The sequence below is a fragment of the Heterodontus francisci genome, chromosome 14 (assembly GCF_036365525.1).
Source record: "Heterodontus francisci isolate sHetFra1 chromosome 14, sHetFra1.hap1, whole genome shotgun sequence".
NCBI classification, from domain to species: domain Eukaryota; kingdom Metazoa; phylum Chordata; class Chondrichthyes; order Heterodontiformes; family Heterodontidae; genus Heterodontus; species Heterodontus francisci.
The window spans coordinates 19,366,574-19,389,355 of record NC_090384.1 but is presented as its reverse complement, the minus strand read 5'-3'; the positions used below and the strand labels follow the sequence as shown (position 1 = coordinate 19,389,355).

At 45.6% G+C, this 22,782-nt stretch overlaps 1 protein-coding gene across 1 annotated transcript in view; it reads right to left on the bottom strand.

Moving 5' to 3' along the window:
• LOC137376884 (mucin-2-like) overlaps nt 1-22,767 on the bottom strand; it is a 134,648-nt gene extending 111,881 nt beyond the window's left edge. The window contains exons 1-6 of the mRNA XM_068045841.1: nt 22,692-22,767; nt 22,190-22,451; nt 7,699-7,813; nt 1,643-1,733; nt 1,434-1,549; nt 649-865 (exon numbers count right to left, since the gene is read on the bottom strand). Of these exons, the coding sequence (XP_067901942.1) occupies nt 649-865; nt 1,434-1,549; nt 1,643-1,733; nt 7,699-7,813; nt 22,190-22,451; nt 22,692-22,767 (877 nt within the window). The remainder of the gene's footprint in view (nt 1-648; nt 866-1,433; nt 1,550-1,642; nt 1,734-7,698; nt 7,814-22,189; nt 22,452-22,691) is intronic.
• Between the last annotated feature and the right edge of the window lie 15 nt (nt 22,768-22,782).

The window sequence follows — 22,782 nt, the reverse complement described above, 5'->3', positions numbered from 1 at the left end:
CCAACTGATCTTTTCTAAAAATGTATTTGACCTACCCTTCGTCTGTCTCTGTCTCTCTTTCCTTCTATCTCTTTCATTCTGTCTTAAATTCAGAGTAGGACTCTAAATATCTAGATGAGATTTATTTAGGAAGTTTCTGAAATAAGCTGTTGGGACGTGCTCAGGCTTGGTGTTCTAGTGATGGTTATTGTTTGAACGTCTCTGTTTGGCAAATGTTAAAGCAAAGGACTACAGAAGAACACAAGTATTTTAGGAAGAGTAAAAGGTCTTCAGGTCTAACAAGCCCATCTCTGCTGTTCAAACCCAGTTCTCACCATATATCCCTCAAGCTCTTCTTTCTCACACAATTAAGAGCTAATTCCACACTCCCAGTGGGGATGGGAGCACAGATCTGAGATAGCCCTGAATCTCCAACCCTGTACTCCCTTTGTGCACGATTCCTGGCTGGGAGAGCAGAATCGCAGAATTAGCTCCTTCGTTCCCTCTTGAAACTCTTTCTACTATTTCTGCTTCCTTGGTTTTCTCCATTAACTGGATATGCATTCTTACTCCTAACTTCTTAATGTTTAATTAGCCCCTCCCTTCTTTTCCACAATGAACAATTTGCTCGTACAAATTTTTAAATCAGGTGCTTGATATTATACTTACGACAAAATGTCTCTGTCCTCCAGTTTTCTGGTTTCCCTCCAGCATGGGAGCATTGCCTGGAATATTCAGCGACTGTGCTGCAGAGGCAGAATGAATCTAAGACTTTGCTGCAGGTACACATGTCCTGCATGCAGGCCTGAATGTAATGTTCTGTATTCAATCGGGACTTGCAATCTGCAAATGTGCTTCTTGTCAGGAGATTTTCACAGGCGCCTCTCTGAAAAACATGCGTATAATATACAGAACTCGATTGTCTGAAAAATACAGCAACTACATTAAAAATATGCATATATGAGTGTGTGTGTGTTATTGCATATGTGTGTGTAAGTTAGGAATTTGAGTATAAGTAGATATGAAGTGTGTGTACGTGAATAAGTGTGCGCTTTTGTTTGTTCCCAAGCTTATTTACACATTCACAGGTGAACTTTTTACAAACAATAAGACAATTCTCAGAAGTATATTCTTCTAAAATTTATTTTTTTTCCTGCTTACTCTTCCTGTCCTAAAGGCAGTTTCTCAGGAGCAGGGTACGGTCGTGGAGGTGCCAAAAGCTTTTTATGTGTGTAAGCCTACATAGTGAGTATTAATTAACCAACTTTTGCAGTCTTCTCAACTGAACCTATTTCTTGCCTTAATATTTACACACAGCTGCAAAATTTCTGGTAAACTATGATTTTTGCCACATTTCAAGTGAAGTAACTCCAGCAAAGTGGGAGCAACTTTAAGGACTTTCCTAGGCATAGATACAGAATTCAATGCTCTCAAACAAATCAACGAAAACTTACATATTGTTCACACAAAGCACTGGTTTCTATCTCATGCTCATCTACATCTTGACATCTCTCATTAGGCTGATGGATTTTCTGCTGGTTTCCAAAACGAATGGGTGAAAATTGCTGCCCTGCAATTAATGAAAACACAACCATTAAAGTTTAAAACGATTTCGTTTGGAAAGTTATGTTCTCAAAAAGTTTTAAAAAGGTTCTTGACTTACCATTTACGATGAATTCATTGTATAAAGGAAGGCCATTATAATCTCCACAGAGCCCACAAGTCATATTGTGAAATTTTACATCAAGCTCAACCTAAAATAATGGAATAATAAACTGATTGGCGTTTGGCTAATAGTTAACTTGATGAGAGAGCCTCAAGGTTTTTCACACCAATTATTTATTATCTTATATTGCCTTTTACACCAGGAGTAAACATTGCAAACATGCTGTCAGCTATAAATACAAAGAGGTTTACAACACAGAAACTGATGTAATGGTGTCAGACATGAACTAAACTGTTCTCAGACTAAACTTTGTTTTCACCGGATCTAATTTCCAATCAAAACACTAAATTTGGGAGAAACAGTTTTTTTTTGCCACCAGAAAATTGTGATGGTGTCTTCAAAGCAAAAGAGTCAATTATAGACTCACATAGAAATTACAACACGGAAACAGTCCATTTGGTTCAATGAGCTTGTATCAAAGTTTACCATCCATGAGAGCAGTTTTTACCTCAACTACTAATACCAGAAGTGAATTCCACAGCTTCCCTACTCTTTGTGTGATGAAATTTTTCTTGTCTGTTCTAAATTTCTTCATTTAGACTTGTACTACTTGACTACTTGCTATTGACAGCTCAACTATTGGAAATAGTATACTCTTATTTACCCTGTCCCATCCTTTCATAATTTTAAACAATTCTATAATATTACCCAATAATCTACATTATTCCAATGAAAAATACCAATTTTCAAGTCTTCTATTTATATTTCATCATACCGGGCAGCAACCCTATGAGTCTGTTTTGTACAGTCTTTAGAGTCTCAATATTTTTACCATAATGTGGAACCTAATACTGAACACAATATATTAGCTAAACATTTATTAAGGTTTTATATAGGTTTAGCATTACTTCTTGGCTTTTATATGCTATACCTCTTGGGATATAACCTGGAATTCTAATTTTTTACAGCCTTATTAACTTGTGATGCTGCCTTTAATGTTTTGTGAACCTGTACCCCCAAATCCCTCTGCTCTTCCACAGCACTAAGCCAACTTCCATTCAGAATATATTTACTGCTATTCATTATTTTTACCAAAATGATTTGCTTCACACTTACTGATATTGAATTTCATCTGTCATCTTTTAGCCCTTATCTTAGCAACATTGCTTTGCAGTTCCTTTGGTCTTCTAAAGAATTAACTATTCCTCCTATTTTGGCATCATCTACAAATTTTGACATCACACCCTCTAGGCCTTTTTGCAAATCATTGATATGCACAGTGAACAGAAATAGCCCCAGAACTGAACCCTGAAAGACACAACTATTCATCTTCAATCACTCTGACAACTACCTTTAATCCTACTCTCCGTTTTCTTCCTTCTAACCACTTGTAACTCAATTTCTAATAAACTGATAATTTTGTTGTTTATTAAAGAAGCCTGGTTAGTGTATTTTATTCTGGGATAAAGAGTAGAATATATGATTGACTTTCTCGATAACTGGATAAACAATTAAATAGATGTTGTGACCTGTGGAAAAGTGGAGCTAGAAAAGACAGTGCACTCCTCCAGTTCCAGTTATAACAGTGATCAATATCTTTTCCGATACCCCCATCACACTGCTTGTATGACCCCACACTCACATTCCATTTACTGAGGATTCAGACTTGAATAGAATAAATGACACTGGCAAAGGCATAGGATGACAAAATTCTTGAACTAACTTTATTGAACTATGCTTCAAAATGTCAAGGATATGAATAGCACAATGATAGACGATGAACAAGCGAATACAACCTTGCAGGACCTATCAATGGAAAAAAAAACTCACAAACTGACCTCTTTCAATTCAATTGTGTCATGATTTTATAAATACCCCACAGAGGCTGAATCTTCCCAATCAACAGGACAACTGGCCTGTCTCACTTTAAACTATGAGATCAAAGGTTTAACACATCCAGTTGTCTGGATGGTATTCACAGAGTTGAATCTTCCACACAGTCCCCAGCCTTGCCCTTCAATCTCTTTAACTCAACCACAGAAAACTGACACTTCCCTCCTCCAGCTCTTTGCTTTAACTGAACCAGGAGACTAAAGAGGTTACATGTTCCCTGAACAGTACAAGCTTTTCTCTTACCCAGCATAGCTGGTCGCCTCTGGTCTTTGTTCACACATAGAGCGCTGGCCAGACAAGTAGGGGAAAAGATGTAACTCCTGACATGTTGGCCAACGGTCCGGCTGTACAGCACAGAACAAAGGAAGGTTTGCCTTTCTTATATCCCTCTGTACATGTGTTCAGAACCTGTGGTGATCAGGGATTGGTTACTCCCTGCATGGTCAGCACTGTGAGTGGTCAGAGCTGGATATTACCTCTCATGGACAGAATACTGAGTAGATACTAGTGATAATGACAAAGTAGATGGCCTCTGTTGCCAACCATGCTGTGAATGTCAGTCCCTCTCTCAATCACCCAGGTGTCTTCCTTCACACTGTTTCAAGGTTCCTCACTCCCCTGACTGTAATGATGACCAGCAAACCAGAAGAAGTTACAAGATTCTTTTAATGAGGTTCATACTGCCAGTATTTTGATAATCATAGGTATTTGTACCATTGGAATGTTTGCACTAAGAATATCCAACACCTGATTTCTTATAACTACAGGCTTTTGATCATTTACTGCCCAGATTCTAGTTTCTTGTAATTACGGGCCTTCATTTTTATTAATATCCTGTCTTCTTGTAATTACAAGCTTTTGGTCATTTACTGTTCATATCTTGTCTTAGGAATACGGCACATAGTGAATTGCCTATGTTTTCTTTATCATTTTCCACTCTCTTAACCCTTGTGTTTCCACAAAGATCAAGATAGCAAATTCAACAATGGTCAATTTGACTTACTATATCATGCCTTAAGTACATTCTCATACCTATTCCTCCCTCTCACATCCCACTTCTCCCTCATCTCACAATCCCTTCTCATTTAGGATCTACAGATGGTGTAAGCATTCACCTGCTACTTTCGCTGTCTTCCCTCACCACAGGCCTACCCTTGTGCCTTTCTCCTTTAAGATAACCAAGAACTGAAATCTGGTCAGGCAGTGGAGCAACAGGAACACATGATGGGCAAGAAGGGACTGATGAAGAAGAAACACTGTCACTCAATCTCATACTCTCAGCGGCCAGTTCAGATACTGACACAATGTGTATTTTAGAGGAAATCCCCCCGAGAGGCGGAATCTGCTCTTGCTGAGACACTGGACACGAGTGGCCTGCAGCCAGGGTGGAAGGTAAGGGTAGGGAAGGTGCCAACGCCCCAGAGGGCAAGCTTTCACACGAATTAAGCTGCAGAGGTCTCAGATCAACACTTAGATCAGGAAACCTACAGAAGATGGCTAATGGGTATGCATAATAAAATGCTTGGTACATTTTCAGGCCTGCCAGAAAGTCTGCTGTCACTGTCAAGGAGCAAGGAGGAGTCTGGCACCAACTTTGCAAAGGGCTTTCTGCAGAGCTTGGAAGTGGTGGGCAGCACCATGAGAACACTTGTGGTCCCAACAATGATGAAGCATCTGATGGCTGATGTCTCAACTTCCATTGCAGCATATGCAGAAGCCATTCTATCTCAGCTTGCTACCATACAAGATCAGACTGCTTTCATGCAAGTGCAACTTCCTGCCACAAAAACTCAGTCCACTGCCATCATGGCTGTGGATACCAGTGCTCAAAGGGGTTTGCAGGATGTTACAGCAGTCCAGCAATCTGTACTACAGCAGACTATTAGGATTGCTGAGGTACTGCCCCATGGAAGTGGCAGTGGATCCATGGAGCACAAACTTGCTATCGTCTCTCAGGCTGACAGCATTGATTCTCCCACCACTGCCACTCCACCAGTGACCATGCTATTGCCTGTTGACTGGCCAGCCCAGATGCTGCTGCCCATACTGAGGTGGTCCAGTCTGAGACCGGGCCTTCTAGGCCCAGAACTGCTCGAAAGTGTCCTGTAAAGTTAACTGCAGTCTCCTCCACTGAAAGTCAGCTGCCTTCCAACATCCATGCTGCAGTTACTGGGTTAGCACTGTGCAGGAGCACTGGGATAGGCAAAGGAATATATAAGATAGGCACTAAGGGAATGCACAAGGGTGGTTAGATGATGTTTGTATGGAGTTGTGGTTGCATTCACCGGAATCACGGTGGGTTGAGTTGTTCACAGACAGCTGGCCAGAAAGGGGTTGTCTAGGTCCTCCTCTTCCTCCTCCTCTTTCTCCCCCTCTTCCTCCTGCTCCTCCTCCTCCTGAGCTGCTCGCCATATAGTGACAAGTGCTGTCCCATCATGATGGTAAGGTTGTGCAGCATGCAGCAGATCACCATGAAAATCACAAGAAAACTAAAAGTGAGGTCAGTATGGATCTACGCACTGAAGAATCACACGATCAGGTTCCAGATCCAAAACTAATCAAACCCAGCAATTTAGAGTCAGAACTCAGCAAGAACAAGGGGTAGGAAAACATCCCAGATGCCCTAGAAATAAGAATTATCAATGTGCCAGAGCCTGAATGATTAATGCCATGTATTGTGGAAGCAGTATTTAAGGGGTTAAAGCTTGTTCAAACAGGGAACCTCACAACAAGCGGTAACAGAAATTTGCATACTACAAGCTTCACCAACAATCACATGGTCCTGGAGATTAAGATTCCTAAAGTAGTACAAATTGGTCTGAGAGAAACTACAACCCGATTTGACAACATGTAACCAAAAGAAATACAATGTTTTGATGGTACCTCATCCAAAGGAAGGATGATTTAAAAAAAAATCGTAAATTTGAACCTCAAATGGACGTTACAAACAATGCCAGGTGTAGCAGTTGTAAGATGGAGGAGTGAATGAAATGAATCGAAACAGTGGTGTAACCATAAACTTTCTTACTGTTTCTTTTTCCCCTCTTTCTAAACCCAAAAAAGAAACAACATAAAAATGAAATCTTTGGGGGAAGTGTCATGCACACCAGAAGTGCGATGATACAACAATCATGGACTAACTCTGAAAAACAGACTTTGTCTTTAAAAAATGAACCTGTATTTTAAAAAGTGAACAGTGGTCCAAAATGGCAAAGAAAAAGTGGATTGGCCTTTTGAGCATTCAAACTCTCTGACAAAGATAAAGGACAAATCTTCAAAGCTAAAAGGTATCAATGTAACCCATCCAACACCCATCCTAAAAACACTCCAGAATTGAATGTCTTCTTCAGAAACAAAGGAGGTGTGACGTAGCCATGTCCTGGGTCATTGTGTGATCACCATGGGAAAGAGATGAGAATGCCTCCTACCAGGAGGTGAGAGGTGACATAGTTTTACCTTAAAAAAGGCAACCAGAGGCAGAGAGACTCACTCAGGAGAGAAGCAACATCTAACAGCTGGCATTCCAGCAAGCAGGAAAGCACATGCCCTGCTGAAAAAATCCAACATCTACATTGTACAGCAGTGAGAGCTAGAAGTAACCCATCGTCTTCAACAGAATCTTCAATCAAAAGAGAAATCTACAATCATCTCAGGCCTACAACCACGAGAACTTGATTTCCAAGAGAATTCAACAGGCTTATCGTAACCTTTCCTCCCACTAAAAACCACCTTCCTTCTTCTCTATCTGCCTCTTGTGTGTGCGCGATCAAATGCATGAGTGGATGCAATTGCACTATTTTCAGGATAAGAGCGTATTGATCAATAAACAATTGACTTTCTGTTTTCAAAGCCTACAAGAAAACATGTTGCTGTCTCTTTTTTTGAAAAATAAAACACCAAGGGGCTAAACTCTAATACAAATACACTTACTGCGTTCTGGCGGGGAGGTGAAGAGTGGAAACTACCCACGTCACACCACATGGTGTAACATATAGAAGTCTCACCTTGTGTGCTTCTTCTCTTACTTTATGCCACAAGTAATGTGTTCCCCCCTCCCTAATAGCTTACTCACATCTGTTACTGTACAAATATAATAATATGCTGGAACACATTACAATTCTGGAATTATTTATAAAACTCATTCCAATGTTTGTACTTACCATTAGAGCATCCTCTCTGTTCCACATCAGAGTCAACCCAAATTTTCCGTAGAGCTTAGTGTACTGAGAATTATGTTCTACATACAGACCAGGCCCAAAGTAAGGGAGCGAGACTCTGCAAAATATCAGGTAAAGACATATTACCAGACTTCCTGCATAACAATCACAGATTAGTTTCTGCAACCAGGGACAATTGTTCAGTCCCAAACTCTCCTGTAATCCCTGTCATTCAGAAACAACCTCATCCAGAGGAGAAAGTATGGTGACAGTTTAGCGTCTTGGCTGTGCACCTCCAAGACCCAAGATCAAATTCTGCTTGCAGTGATGAGATGAAATGATCCTTTGCTAGCTGAAAGCCACATCCAAGTGGAGTTGGGACCATTTGGATTTTTGTGCTGCAGTTGCATTCAAATTGGCATCAGTGTATCACTGAATATGGCAGCATCTGCAGATGCACATTTTTAGACAAGGTTGTGAAGTCACATTGATCAATGTGCTCAATAAGCAATAGGCAAGGCCTAAAACCATTGAATAACTTGTTGACACGAAAGTAAACATTGATTGTGAACTGGTCATCTTCAAGTATTTCTCACTCTGATGACAATGAGAAATTTAATGAACTATTTTAGATATATACTGATTCTAAAAGAATACAAGATGCAGGCAGGCTAAAGATACTACTTCACTGTTTATATGGCTATCATTCTTTACATGGCATATGTTCATGCTGTATAAGTCAGAAATATTAAACTAAATTAGCACTGTCACTTAGAAAGGGGAGTGCCATTCAGAGAAAACCATGCTGCTCAGATAAACAGTGTCATCCAAAGACAGTTAAATATGCTATTGGGTTAGAGAAGAGCTAGATTTAGCTTTTATTTAATGTAGAGGAGAATGGATACCTGGAAAATGAAATGAGCAGAAATTGTATTGTTTTTCTGGATTACCCCACCCATCCCGCTGAAGCTACAACAGCTGAGTGGGAACATTTTGCGGAAATTCATGACCTTTGTTTTGCCCCTTGTGTTGAGCATCAAGCAATGGCAAATTAGCATAATGCGTTAAGTATAAATAGGGAGCAAGCTCCTCTAACTTGTCCCGTGGCACACCTCCTGGAAAGGTCTAGCATGGATTGGATGAAGTGTAAATCTCACACTACACTCTCTCTAACTCTGCATGGAACATTGTCATGCAGGCCCTGACCTGCCAAGAATGAGGCACATTGCTTTGGTCATGTGAATATTGATTTTTTACTGTTGCTGGAGCAAGGAAATAACTTTTTGAAAAGATCAGCTGTGCCTGGAAAAAAACATCTGCATACTAACAGACGGTGCTTGTGTAGAAAAGGACCATCCCCTGACACATTCAACTCAAAATGGATGTTATAGAGTCATAGAGTCATGGAGTTATACAGCACAGAAACAGGCCCTTCGGCCCAACGCTACTGCACCGACCATCAAGCACCCATCCAATCTAATCCCATTCTCCAGCACTTGGCCCGTAGCCTTGTATGCTATGTCGTTTCAAGTGCGCATTAAAATACTTCTTAAATGCTGTGAGGGTTCCTGCCTCGACCACCCCTTCAGGTAGTGTGTTCCAGATTCCAACCACCCTCTGGGTGAAAATCTTTGCCTCAAATCCCCTCTAAACCTCCTGCCCCTTACCTTAAATGTATGCCCCCTGGTTATTGACTCCTCCGCAAAGGGAAAACGTTTCTTCCTATCTACCCTATCTATGCCCCTCATAATTTTGTATACCTCAATCAGCTGCCCACTCAGCCTTCTCCATTCCAAGGAAAACAACCCCAGCCCATCCAGTCTCCCTTCATAGATGAAATGCTCCAGCCCAGGCAACATCCAGGTGACTTTCCTCTGCACCCTTTCCAGTGCAATCACATCCTTCCTATAATGTGGTGCCCAGAACTGTACACAGTACTCCAGCTGTGGTCCAACTAGCGTTTTATACAGCTCCATCATAACCTCCATGCTCTTATATTCTATGCCTCGGCTAATAAAGACAAGTATCCCATATGCCTTCCTAACTACCTTATCTACCTGTGCTGCTGCCTTCAGTGATCTATGGACAAGTACACCAAGGTCCCTCTGACCCTCTGCACTTCCTAGGGTCCTACCCGCCATTCTATATTCCCTTGCCTTGTTAGTCCTCCAAAAATGCATCACCTCACACTTCTCAGTATTAAATTCCATTTGCCACTGCTCTGCCCATCTTACCAGCCCATCTATATCGTCCTGTAATCTAAGGCTTTCCCCCTCACTATTTACGACACCACCAATTTTCGTGTCATCTGTGAACTTACTGATCATACCTCTTATATTCCTGTCTAAATTTTTAAAATACACTGCAAACAGCAAGGGTCCCAGCACCGATCAGTGTGGTACACCACTGGTCACAGGCCTCCAATCACAAAAACAACCCTCGAGCATCACCCTCTGCCTCCTTCCACTAAGCTAATTTTGGATCCAATTTGTCAAATTGTCCTTGATTCTATGGGCTCTTACTTTCTTAACCAATCTCCCATGCAGGACCTTATCAAAAGCCTTACTGAAGTCCACGTAGACTACATCAACTGCTTTACCCTCATCTACACATCTGGTCACCTCCTGAAAAATTCAATCAAGTTAGTTAGACACGATCTCCCCCTGACAAAGCCATGCTGACTATCACTGATTAATCCCTGCCTCTCCAAGTGGAGATTAATCCTGTCTCTCAGAATTTTTTCCAATAGTTTCCCAACCAAAAATGTTAGACTCACTGGTCTGTAATTACCTGGTTTACCTGGTTTATCCCTGCTAAACTTCTTGAATAATGGAAACAGTAAATATTCGCTGTCCTCCAATCCTCTGGTACCACTCCTGTGGCCAGAGAGAATTTGAAAATTTGTGTCAGAGCATCTGCTGTCTCCTCCCTTGCCTCACATAACAGCCTGGGATATATCTCATCTGGGCCTGGAAATTTATTCACCTTTAAGCCCACTAAAACAGCTAATACATTCTCCCTTTCAATACTAATTTGCTCAAGTATATCACAACTGTTGCTCACTGGACAGTGGGGAAGCACCTTCCAGGGCCTGCTGGGGTGATGCAATTCACAGGGGCCAGGACTGGTTGGACCAGCTTGTCACATGACTAACTGGCTGTTCCAGACTCTTTTGAACTAGCGACAGAGAGTTCGAACTGAGAAAAAGACTGTTTGTTCCTGGACTGAGAAGATCTCTCCCGTCTGCTCCTGTCTTTCTTTCTCACAAGCCTCGGAATCCACTGAAGACACAGGAACCCCAAGTGAGAAAAGTCTCCTACAGCGAACAAGGTTCAAGAAGAATACTGGGCCCTGATGAAAAGCAAGATCTACCAATAAGCAAGGACTCTACAGTGAGCTCGAAGAATTGTAAGAAAAACTCTTCAAATATTGCCTCAAACTTTTTCACTTTATTTCTTCTGCTCTTTTCTGTCTCCATGTTTGCATGTGTGTATTATGTATATATGCTAGTGTGGGCGGATGGTGTATCCGTGGGTGTTAACCAAATTAGAGATTTAGTTCAAGTTTAATAAATTTCAACTTTTCTTCTTTAAACCTAAGAAAGCCTGTTTATGCTGGTTTATTTGCCTTATGTTTGGAAATCAGTGAAAAAGGATTCACCAAGGGGGAGCTAAACATACAGTGTGTTTAAAAATAAAACCCCATGACGGTAAGACCAGGTGAAGGCTGAGAGGGAGCCCGAGACCTCATTCTCACCTGGTCATAAAAGCATGAATCTACAAAGTTTGTGAATCAGAGGCACGAGCATAACTGACTGAACCATGACTGATAGAGATGGCGTGAAAGAGTGCTTCAGCAGACACAGGCCCCTGATCATCCACACACACACTGACTGTCCACCTGTCCATCCACACACACTGACTCTCCCCCTGTCCATCCACACACACTGACTCTCCCCCTGTCCATCCGCACACACTGACTCTCCCCCTGCCCATCCACACACACTGACTGTCCCCCTGACCATCCACACACACTGACTGTCCCCCTGTCCATCCACACACACTGACTCTCCCCCTGACCATCCACACACACTGACTCTCCCCCTGTCCATCCAACCACACTGACTGTCCCCTGATTATCCACACACACTGACTGACCCCTGTCCATTCACACACACTGACTCTCCCCCTGTCCATCCACACACACTGACTGTCCCCTGATTATCCACACACACTGACTCTCCCCCTGTCCATCCACACACACTGACTGTCCCCTGATTACCCACACACACTGACTGTCCCCCTGTCCATCCACACACACTGACTGTCCCCTGATTATCCACACACACTGACTCTCCCCCTGTCCATCCAACCACACTGACTGTCCCCTGATTATCCACACACACTGACTGACCCCTGTCCATTCACACACACTGACTCTCCCCCTGTCCATCCACACACACTGACTGTCCCCTGATTATCCACACACACTGACTCTCCCCCTGTCCATCCACACACACTGACTGTCCCCTGATTATCCACACACACTGACTGACCCCTGTCCATTCACACACACTGACTCTCCCCCTGTCCATCCACACACACTGACTGTCCCCTGATTATCCACACACACTGACTCTCCCCCTGTCCATCCACACACACTGACTGTCCCCTGATTATCCACACACACTGACTGTCCCCCTGTCCATCCACACACACTGACTGTCCCCCTGTCCATCCACACACACTGACTGCCTCCCTGTCCATCCACACACACTGACTCTCCCCCTGTCCATCCACACACACTGACTGTCCCCTGATTATCCACACACACTGACTCTCCCCCTGTCCATCCACACACACTGACTGTCCCCTGATTACCCACACACACTGACTGTCCCCCTGTCCATCCACACACACTGACTGCCTCCCTGTCCATCCACACACACTGACTGTCCCCCTGTCCATCCACACACACTGACTCTCCCCCTGACCATCCACACACACTGACTCTCCCCCAACCATCTTCACACACTGACTGTCCCCCTGTCCATCCGCACACACTGACTGTCTCGCTGTCCGTGCACACACATTGACTCTCCCCCAGTCTGTCCACGCACACTGTCTGCACTCCTGTCCATCCACACATAGAAACATAGAAACATAGAAAATAGGAGCAGGAGTAGGCCATTCGGCCCTTCGAGCCTGCTCGCCATTCACTATGATCATGGCTGATCATCCAACTGTGGAACCTGTTCCCGCTTTTGCCCCATACCCTTTGATCCCTTTAGACCCAAGAGCTACATCTAACTCCTTCTTGAAAACATACAATGTTTTGGCATCAACTGCTTTCTGTGGTAGCGAATCCCACAGGTTCACCACTCTCTGGGTGAAGAAATTTCTCCTCTTCTCAGTCCTGAAAAGTTTACCCCGTATCCTTAGACTATGACCCCTGGTTCTGGACTCCCCCACCATCGGGAACATCCTTCCTGCATCTACCCTGTCAAGTCCTGTTAGAATTTTATATGTTTCTATGAGATCCCCCTCACTCTTCTGATCTCCAGTGAATATAATCCGAACCAACTCAATCCTCATATGTCAGTCCTGCCATCCCAGGAAACCATCGCTGCACTCCCTCTATAGCAAGAACATCCTTCCTCAGATAAGGAGACTAAAACTGCACACAATATTCCAGGTGTGGCCTCACCAAGGCCCTGTATAATTGCAGCAAGACATCCCTGCTCCTGTACTCGAATCCTCTCGCTATGAAGGCCAACATACCATTTGTCTTTTTTACCGCCTGTTGGACCTGCATGCTTACCTTCAGCAACTGGTGTATGAGAACACCCAGGTCTCGCTGTATATTCCCCTCTCTCAGTTTATAGCCATTCAGATAATAATCTGCCTCCCTGTTTTTGCTACCAAAGTAGATAACCTACATTTATCCACATTATATTGCATCTGCCATTCATTAGCCCACTCACTTAATTTGTCCAAATCACCATGAAGCCTCTCTGCATCGGCCTCACAACTCACCCTCCCATCCAGTTTTGTGTCATCTGCAAATTTGGAGATATTACATTTAGTTCCCTCATCTAAATCATTAATATATTGTGAATAGCTGGGGTCCTAGCACTGATCCCTGTGGTACCCCACTAGTCACTGCCTGCCATTCAGAAAAAGACCCATTTATCCCTACTCTTTGTTTCCTGTCTGCCAACCAATTTTCTATCCATCGCAATACAATCCCATGCGCTTTAACTTTATACGCTAATCTCTATGTGGGACTTTGTCGAAAGCCTTCTGAAAGTCCAAGTAAACCACATCCAGTGGCTCCCCCTCATCAACTATACTAGTTACACCCTCGAAGAATTCTAGTAGATTTGTCAAGCATGATTTCCCTTTCGTAAATCCATGCTGACTCTGTCTGATTCTACCACTGTTCTCTAAGTGCTCTGCTATAAAATCTTTGATAATAGACTCTAGAATTTTCCTCACTCCCGACGTCAGGCTGACTGGTCTATAATTCCCTGTTTTCTCTCCACCTCCCTTTTTAAATAGTGGGGTTACATGAGCTACCCTCCAATCTGTAGGAACTGTTCCAGAGTCTAAAGAATCTTGGAAGATGACCACCAATGTATCCACTATTTTTAGGGCCACTTCCTTAAGTACTCTGGGATGCAAACCATCAGGCCCTGGGGATTTATCGGCCTTCAATCCCATCAATTTCCCCAACGCCGTTACTTTACTAATACCGATTCCGTTCAGTTCCTTTCTCTCACGAAGCCCTGTGTTCCCCAACATTTCTGGTATGATATTTGTGTCCTCCTTTGTGAAGACAGAACCAAAGTACACATTTAGTTGGTCAGCCATTTCTTTATTCCTCATAATAAATTCCCCTGTTTCTGACTGTAAGGGACCTATATTTGCCTTCACCAATCTTTTTCTCTTCACATACCTACAGAAACTTTTACAGTCAGTTTTTATGTTCCCCGCAAGCTTGCTCTCGTACTCTATTTTCCCCTTCAATCCATTGGTCCATTTGCTGAATTCTAAACTGCTCCCAATCCTCAGGTCTGTTGTTTTTTCTGGCGAATTTAAATGCCTCTTCCTTGGATCTAATGCTATCTCTAATTTCCCTTGTAAGCCATGGTTTGGCTACCTTTCCCGTTTTACTTTTGCGCCAGACAGGGATAAACAATTGTTGCAGTTTATCCATGCGCTCTTTAAATGTTTGCCATTGCCTTTCCACCGTCATCCCTTTAAGTAAAGTTTTGCAATCCGTCATAGCCAACTCGCGTCTCATACCTTTGTAGTTTCCTTTACTAAGATTCAGGACCCTTGTCTCAGAATCAACTACGTCACTCTCCATCTTAATGAAAAATTCTATCATATTATGGTCGCTCATCTCCAAGGGGTCTCGCACCACTAGATTGTCAATTATTCCTCTCTCATTACACAATACCCAGTCTGGGATGGCCTGTTCTCTAGTTGGTTCCTCAACATATTGGTCCAGAAAACCATCCCATATAGACTCCAATAATTCCTCCTCTACGGTGTTGTGACTAATTTGATTTGCCTAATCTATAAGCAGATTAAACTCACCCATAATTACAGATGTTCTTTTATCGCATGCATCTCTAATTTTCTGTTTAATGCCATTTCCAACCTCACCGCTACAGTTTGGAGGTCTATATACTTTAATTTTACATGCTAACCCCACTAATATTTTTTGCCCCTCAGTGTTTCTCAGCTCTACCCATACAGATTCCACATCATCAGAGCTAATATCTTTCCTCACTATTGCATTAATTTCTTCTTTAACCAGCAATGCAACTCCACCGCCTTTTGCTTTTTGCCTGTCCTTCCTAAATACTGAATACCCCTGGATGTTCATTTCCCATCCCTGGTCACCTTGCAGCCATGACTCTGTAATCCCGATTATATCAAATCTGTTTACATCTATTTGCGCGATTAATTCATCCATTTTATTGCGAATGCTCCGTGTGTTAAGGCACAAAGCCTTTAGGCTTGTCTTTTTAACATTACTTGTCCCCTTCCCACTATTTTTCACTGTGGCCCTCTTTGGTCCTGGCCCTTGATTTCTCTGCCTATCACTTTTCTTATTCCTCTTACTGTCTTTTGTTCTTGTCTTTGATTCCCCCCTCCTCTGACTCCTTGCAAAGGTTCCCATCCCCCTGCCATTTTAGTTCAAACCCTCCCCAACCACTCTAGCAAATACTCTCCCGAGGACATCAGTCCTGGTCCTGCCCAGTTGTAACCTGTCCAGTTTGTACTGGTCCCACCTCCCCCAGAACCAGTTCCAATGTCCCAGGAATCTAAAACCCTGCCTCTCACACCATTTCTTCGGCCAGGTATTCGATATATCCTGCTATCTCTACTCTGACTAGCACGTGGCACTGGTAGCAATCCTGAGATCACTACCTTTGAGGTCCTACTTTTCAACTTACTTCCTAGCTCCATATATTCTGCTTTTAGGACCTCATCCTTGTTTGTACCTATGTCGTTTGTTCCAATGTGTAACATGACTACTGGCTGTTCACCCTCCCCCTTCAGAATGTCCTGTAACTGCTCTGAGACATCCTTGATCCTAGCACCAAGGAGGCAACATACCATCCTGGAGTCTCTTTTGCGGCCACAGAAATGTCTATCTATTCCCTTTACAATTGAATCCCCTATAACTATTGCATTCCCACACTTTTTACTCCTCCTGTGCAGCAGAGCCAACCGTGGTGCAATGAATTGGGCTGTTGCTGCTTTTCCCTGAGTCGCCATTCCCCCCAACAGTATCCAAAGCAGTATATCTGTTTTGCAGGGGATTAGCCACAGGAGATGCCTGAACTGCCTGCCTAGTCCTCTTGCTCTGCCTGGTGGTCACCCATTTCCTTCCTGCCTGTGGGGTCTGAGCCTGCGGTGTGACCACCTCTCTATACGTGCTATCCACAATACTCTCAGCCTCGTGGATGCTCCACAGTGTCCAAAGCTGCCGCTCCAGCTCTGAAACCCGGGCTTTCCGGAGCTGCAGCTGGAGACACTTCCTGCACTCATGCCGGTCCCGGGCACTGGAAATATTCCCAGCTTCCGACATGGAGCATGAGGAGCACACCATGGTTATGAGCGTTCCTGTCATGACTTAACCCTTTAAATTAACCTTTTGGAAGATCTTAATATCAAATAATATCAGTTACTCTAGGGCCCTTCGTCCCTGGTCCTCGTTACTGCAGAACTCACTGAAAAAACACTACTTACTATAAATGAAAAACACACACACTGACTCTCCTCCTGACCATCCACACAAACTGACTCTCCCCCTGTCCATCCACACACACTGACTGTCCCCCTGCCCATCCACAGACACTGACTCTCCCCCTGTCCATCTACACACACTGACTGTCCCCCTGACCATCCACACACACTGACTCTCCTCCTGAACATCCGCACAACCTGACTCTCCCCCTGTCCATCCAAACACACTGACTGTCCCCCTGCCCATTCACTCACTCTGACTGTCCCCCTGTCCATCCACAGACACTGACTCTCCCCCTGTCCATCTACACACACTGACTGTCCCCCTGACCATCCACACACACTGACTCTCCTCCTGAACATCCGCACAACCTGACTCTCCCCCTGTCCATCCACGCACACTGACTCTCCCCCTGTCCATCCACGCACACTGACTCTCCCCCTGTCCATCTACACACACTGACTGTCCCCCTGACCATCCACATACACTGACTCTCCCCCTGTCCATCCACGCACACTGACTCTCCCCCTGTCCATCTACACACACTGACTGTCCCCCTGACCATCCACATACACTGACTCTCCCCCTGTCCATCTACACACACTGACTGTCCCCCTGACCATCCACATACACTGACTGTCCCCCTGACCATCCACATACACTGACTCTCCCCCTGTCCATCTACACACACTGACTGTCCCCCTGACCATCCACATACACTGACTGTCCCCCTGACCATCCACATACACTGACTCTCCCCCTGTCCATCTACACACACTGACTGTCCCCCTGACCATCCACATACACTGACTCTCCCCCTGTCCATCCACCACACTGACTCTCCCCCTGTCCATCTACACACACTGACTGTCCCCCTGACCATCCACATACACTGACTCTCCCCCTGTCCATCCACCACACTGACTCTCCCCCTGTCCATCTACATACACTGACTGTCCCCCTGACCATCCACATACACAGACTCTCCCCCTGTCCATCCACACACACTGACTCTCCTCCTGACCATCCACACTAACTGACTCTCCCCCTGCGCATGCACACACACTGACTCTCCCCCTGCCCATTCACTCCACACTGACTCTCCCCCTGACCATCCACACACACTGACTCTCCCTCTGTCCATCCACACACACTGACTCTCCCCCTGACCATCTACAGACACTGACTGCCCCCTGCCCATTCACATACTCTGACTCTCCCCCTGTCCATCCACAGACACTGACAGTCCCCCTTCCATTCACACACACTGACTCTCCCCCTGTCCTTCCACACACACTGACAGTCCCCCTGTCCATTCACACACACTGACTGTCCCCCTGTCCATTCACACACACTGACTCTCCCCCTGTCCATTCACTCACACTGACTCTCCCCCTGTCCATTCACACACACTGACTGTCCCCCTGTCCATTCACACACACTGACTGTCCCCCTGTCCATTCACTCACACTGACAGTCCCCCTGTCCATTCACACACACTGACTCTCCCCCTGTCCATCCACACACACTGACTCTCCCCCTGTCCATTCACACACACTGACTCTCCCCCTGTCCATTCACACACACTGACTGTCCCCCTGTCCATTCACACACACTGACTCTCCCCCTGTCCATTCACACACACTGACTCTCCCCCTGTCCATCCACAGACACTGACAGTCCCCCTTCCATTCACACACACTGACTCTCCCCCTGTCCTTCCACACACACTGACAGTCCCCCTGTCCATTCACACACACTGACTGTCCCCCTGTCCATTCACTCACACTGACTCTCCCCCTGTCCATTCACACACACTGACTGTCCCCCTGTCCATTCACTCACACTGACTCTCCCCCTGTCCATCCACCCACACTGACAGTCCCCCTGTCCATTCACACACACTGACTGTCCCCCTTCCATTCACACACACTGACTCTCCCCCTGTCCATTCACTCACACTGACAGTCCCCCTGTCCATTCACACACACTGACTGTCCCCCTGTCCATTCACACACACTGACTGTCCCCCTTCCATTCACACACACTGACTCTCCCCCTGTCCATTCACTCACACTGACAGTCCCCCTGTCCATTCACACACACTGACTCTCCCCCTGTCCATTCACTCACACTGACAGTCCCCCTGTCCATTCACACACACTGACTGTCCCCCTTCCATTCACACACACTGACTCTCCCCCTGTCCATTCACTCACACTGACAGTCCCCCTGTCCATTCACACACACTGACTGTCCCCCTGTCCATTCACACACACTGACTGTCCCCCTGTCCATTCACACACACTGACTCTCCCCCTGTCCATTCACTCACACTGACAGTACCCCTGTCCATTCACACACACTGACTCTCCCCCTGTCCATCCACACACACTGACAGTCCCCCTGTCCATTCACTCACACTGACAGTCCCCCTGTCCATCCACACACACTGACAGTCCCCCTGTCCATTCACTCACACTGACAGTCCTCCTGTCCATCCACACACACTGACAGTCCCCCTGTCCATTCACTCACACTGACAGTCCCCCTGTCCATCCACACACACTGACAGTCCCCCTGTCCATTCACTCACACTGACAGTCCCCCTGTCCATCCACACACACTGACTGTCCCCCTTCCATTCACTCACACTGACAGTCCCCCTGTCCATCCACACACACTGACTGTCCCCCTTCCATTCACTCACACTGACAGTCCCCCTGTCCATTCACACACACTGACTGTCCCCCTTCCATTCACACACTGACTCTCCCCCTGTCCATCCACACACACTGACAGTCCCCCTGTCCATTCACTCACACTGACAGCCCCCCTGTCCATCCACACACACTGACAGTCCCCCTGTCCATCCACACACACTGACTGTCCCCCTTCCATTCACTCACACTGACAGTCCCCCTGTCCATCCACCCACACTGACTCTCCCCCTGTCCATCCACACACACTGACTCTCCCCCTGTCCATTCACTCACACTGACAGTCCCCCTGTCCATTCACTCACACTGACAGCCCCCCTGTCCATCCACACACACTGACAGTCCCCCTGTCCATCCACACACACTGACTCTCCCCCTTCCATTCACTCACACTGACAGCCCCCCTGTCCATTCACTCACACTGACAGCCCCCCTGTCCATCCACACACACTGACAGTCCCCCTGTCCATTCACTCACACTGACAGCCCCCCTGTCCATCCACACACACTGACAGTCCCCCTGTCCATCCACACACACTGACTGTCCCCCTTCCATTCACTCACACTGACAGTCCCCCTGTCCATCCACCCACACTGACTCTCCCCCTTCCATTCACACACACTGACTCTCCCCCTGTCCATTCACTCACACTGACAGTCCCCCTGTCCATTCACACACACTGACTGTCCCCCTGTCCATTCACACACACTGACTGTCCCCCTGTCCATTCACACACACTGACAGTCCTCCTGTCCATTCACACACACTGACTGTCCCCCTGTCCATTCACACACACTGACTCTCCCCCTGTCCATTCACTCACACTGACAGTCCCCCTGTCCATTCACACACACTGACTGTCCCCCTGTCCATTCACACACACTGACAGTCCTCCTGTCCATCCACACACACTGACAGTCCCCCTGTCCATTCACACACACTGATTGTCCCCCTGTCCATCCACCCACACTGACTGTCCCCCTTCCATTCACACACACTGACAGTCCCCCTGTCCATTCACACACACTGACTGTCCCCCTTCCATTCACACACACTGACTCTCCCCCTGTCCATTCACACACACTGACTCTCCCCCTGTCCATCCACACACACTGACTGTCCCCCTGTCCATTCACACACACTGACTGTCCCCCTTCCATTCACACACACTGACTCTCCCCCTGTCCATCCACACACACTGACTGTCCCCCTGTCCATTCACTCACACTGACTCTCCCCCTGTCCATTCACACACACTGACTGTCCCCCTTCCATTCACACACACTGACTCTCCCCCTGTCCATTCACACACACTGACTGTCCCCCTTCCATTCACACACACTGACTCTCCCCCTGTCCATCCACACACACTGACTGTCCCCCTGTCAATCCCCAGACACTGACTCTCCCCCTGCCCATGCACACACACTGACTCTCCCCCTGCCCATCCATTCCACACTGACTGTCCCCCTGACCATCCACGCACACTGACTCTCCCCCTGACCATCCACACACACTGACTGTCCCCCTGTCAATCCCCAGACACTGACTCTCCCCCTGCCCATCCACTAACTGACTCTCCCCCTGCCCATGCACACACACTGACTCTCCCCCTGCCCATCCATTCCACACTGACTGTCCCCCTGACCATCCACGCACACTGACTCTCCCCCTGACCATCCACACACACTGACTGTCTTTCTGTCTATCCACACACTCTGACTGTCCCCCTGATCATCCACACACACTGACTGTCCCCCTGTCCACCCACACGCATGCACTGTCACGGGCTTACACAAGGGAGAGATCTTAAAGGCTGCCAGTTCATGGTGTAACTGCACCTGAGCCATCAGCGAGAAACAGAGTGAAACTGGAGGTAACAATGTCCGCCAGTATTTCCTTTATACATTAAAATGTTGGAAACACAAGATATGGAGTTGATCATCATTTAAATATTGAAATTTGTTTTTGCTTCTGGCTTGTCCCATTGTCACAGTGAGCAGTGAGCCACATGCCCCAGGTCCTCAATTTGATACCTGGTTTATGCTGAGGTGGCTAATCTCAAGTGGAGCAGGCTCATCGGGATGCCTGTTGCAGTTCAGAAGCCTGCTGACATTCTTGTCTTGGCACACACAGAAGAGTGGCCATCTGGGTCCACTGAACTGCAAGGAGTCAGTGAGATGAATTTTCATCTTCACCTTGTGGGCAGTAATCTGGTCACATGCCCAAAATAGAACCTGCTGAATTTTCAGTGCAGACGATCTACTTTGCCAGATTACTGCCTGTAAAGCGACAACAAAAATCTATCCTAATGACTTTAGGGCAGGAGGGAGCACAAAGGTGAGAGAGAACACTCGTTTTAAAAGTAGGAGTTTGTTGATGGGTATGGTACAGCTGCCGTCAAACTGTGAATAACACGGGTTACCTGAGACCCAAGGTCCATGGTCTTCCCAGGCACTGATCTTAAATTTACATTTAGCATAAAATATTTTACTGTTTCACTTACATAGCTCCATTGATGACCACAATTTTGGGCGTCATGAAAATCACAATATCCTTGATTGTTGTTGTGATGTAATGTATCTTGGGGTGCCCTTTGGAGATGGTACGTTTAATTTGAACGGAGAAATCTTTATAGCGCTGATTACAGTCAGACACAAAATCATAGTCACACGTTCCAGGAAACTTATAAACATCTCCATCGAAGGTCTTAAAGTGATAGTTTCCCCAGGTGCTGCAGACATGATCACTGTGGTTCGGTAATCTGGCTGCAAAATACAAAGTCTAACATTTAGTCATGAAGGACAAAAACACACAGACTAAGAAATAGCTGTAATTTGGACTCTCAATATACAAAATTCGATTAAAGTTAAAAAAAAACTGTTCTCTAGTTTTGTATAAGTTTTTGCATAGTGTTTATCCCTCATTCCAGATTTATTCATAATCCAAAGTAAATGGATTATTGCTACTCTGAAAAAGAGTAATTTTTCCCAATTTTTCAAACTCACCATGTTTGATTTCCACGCAGAAGGTATGCGAAACAGCCCAACTAAGAATCCATATAGTTATACTCCATGGCCCCATGGTGGACTGGGCCTG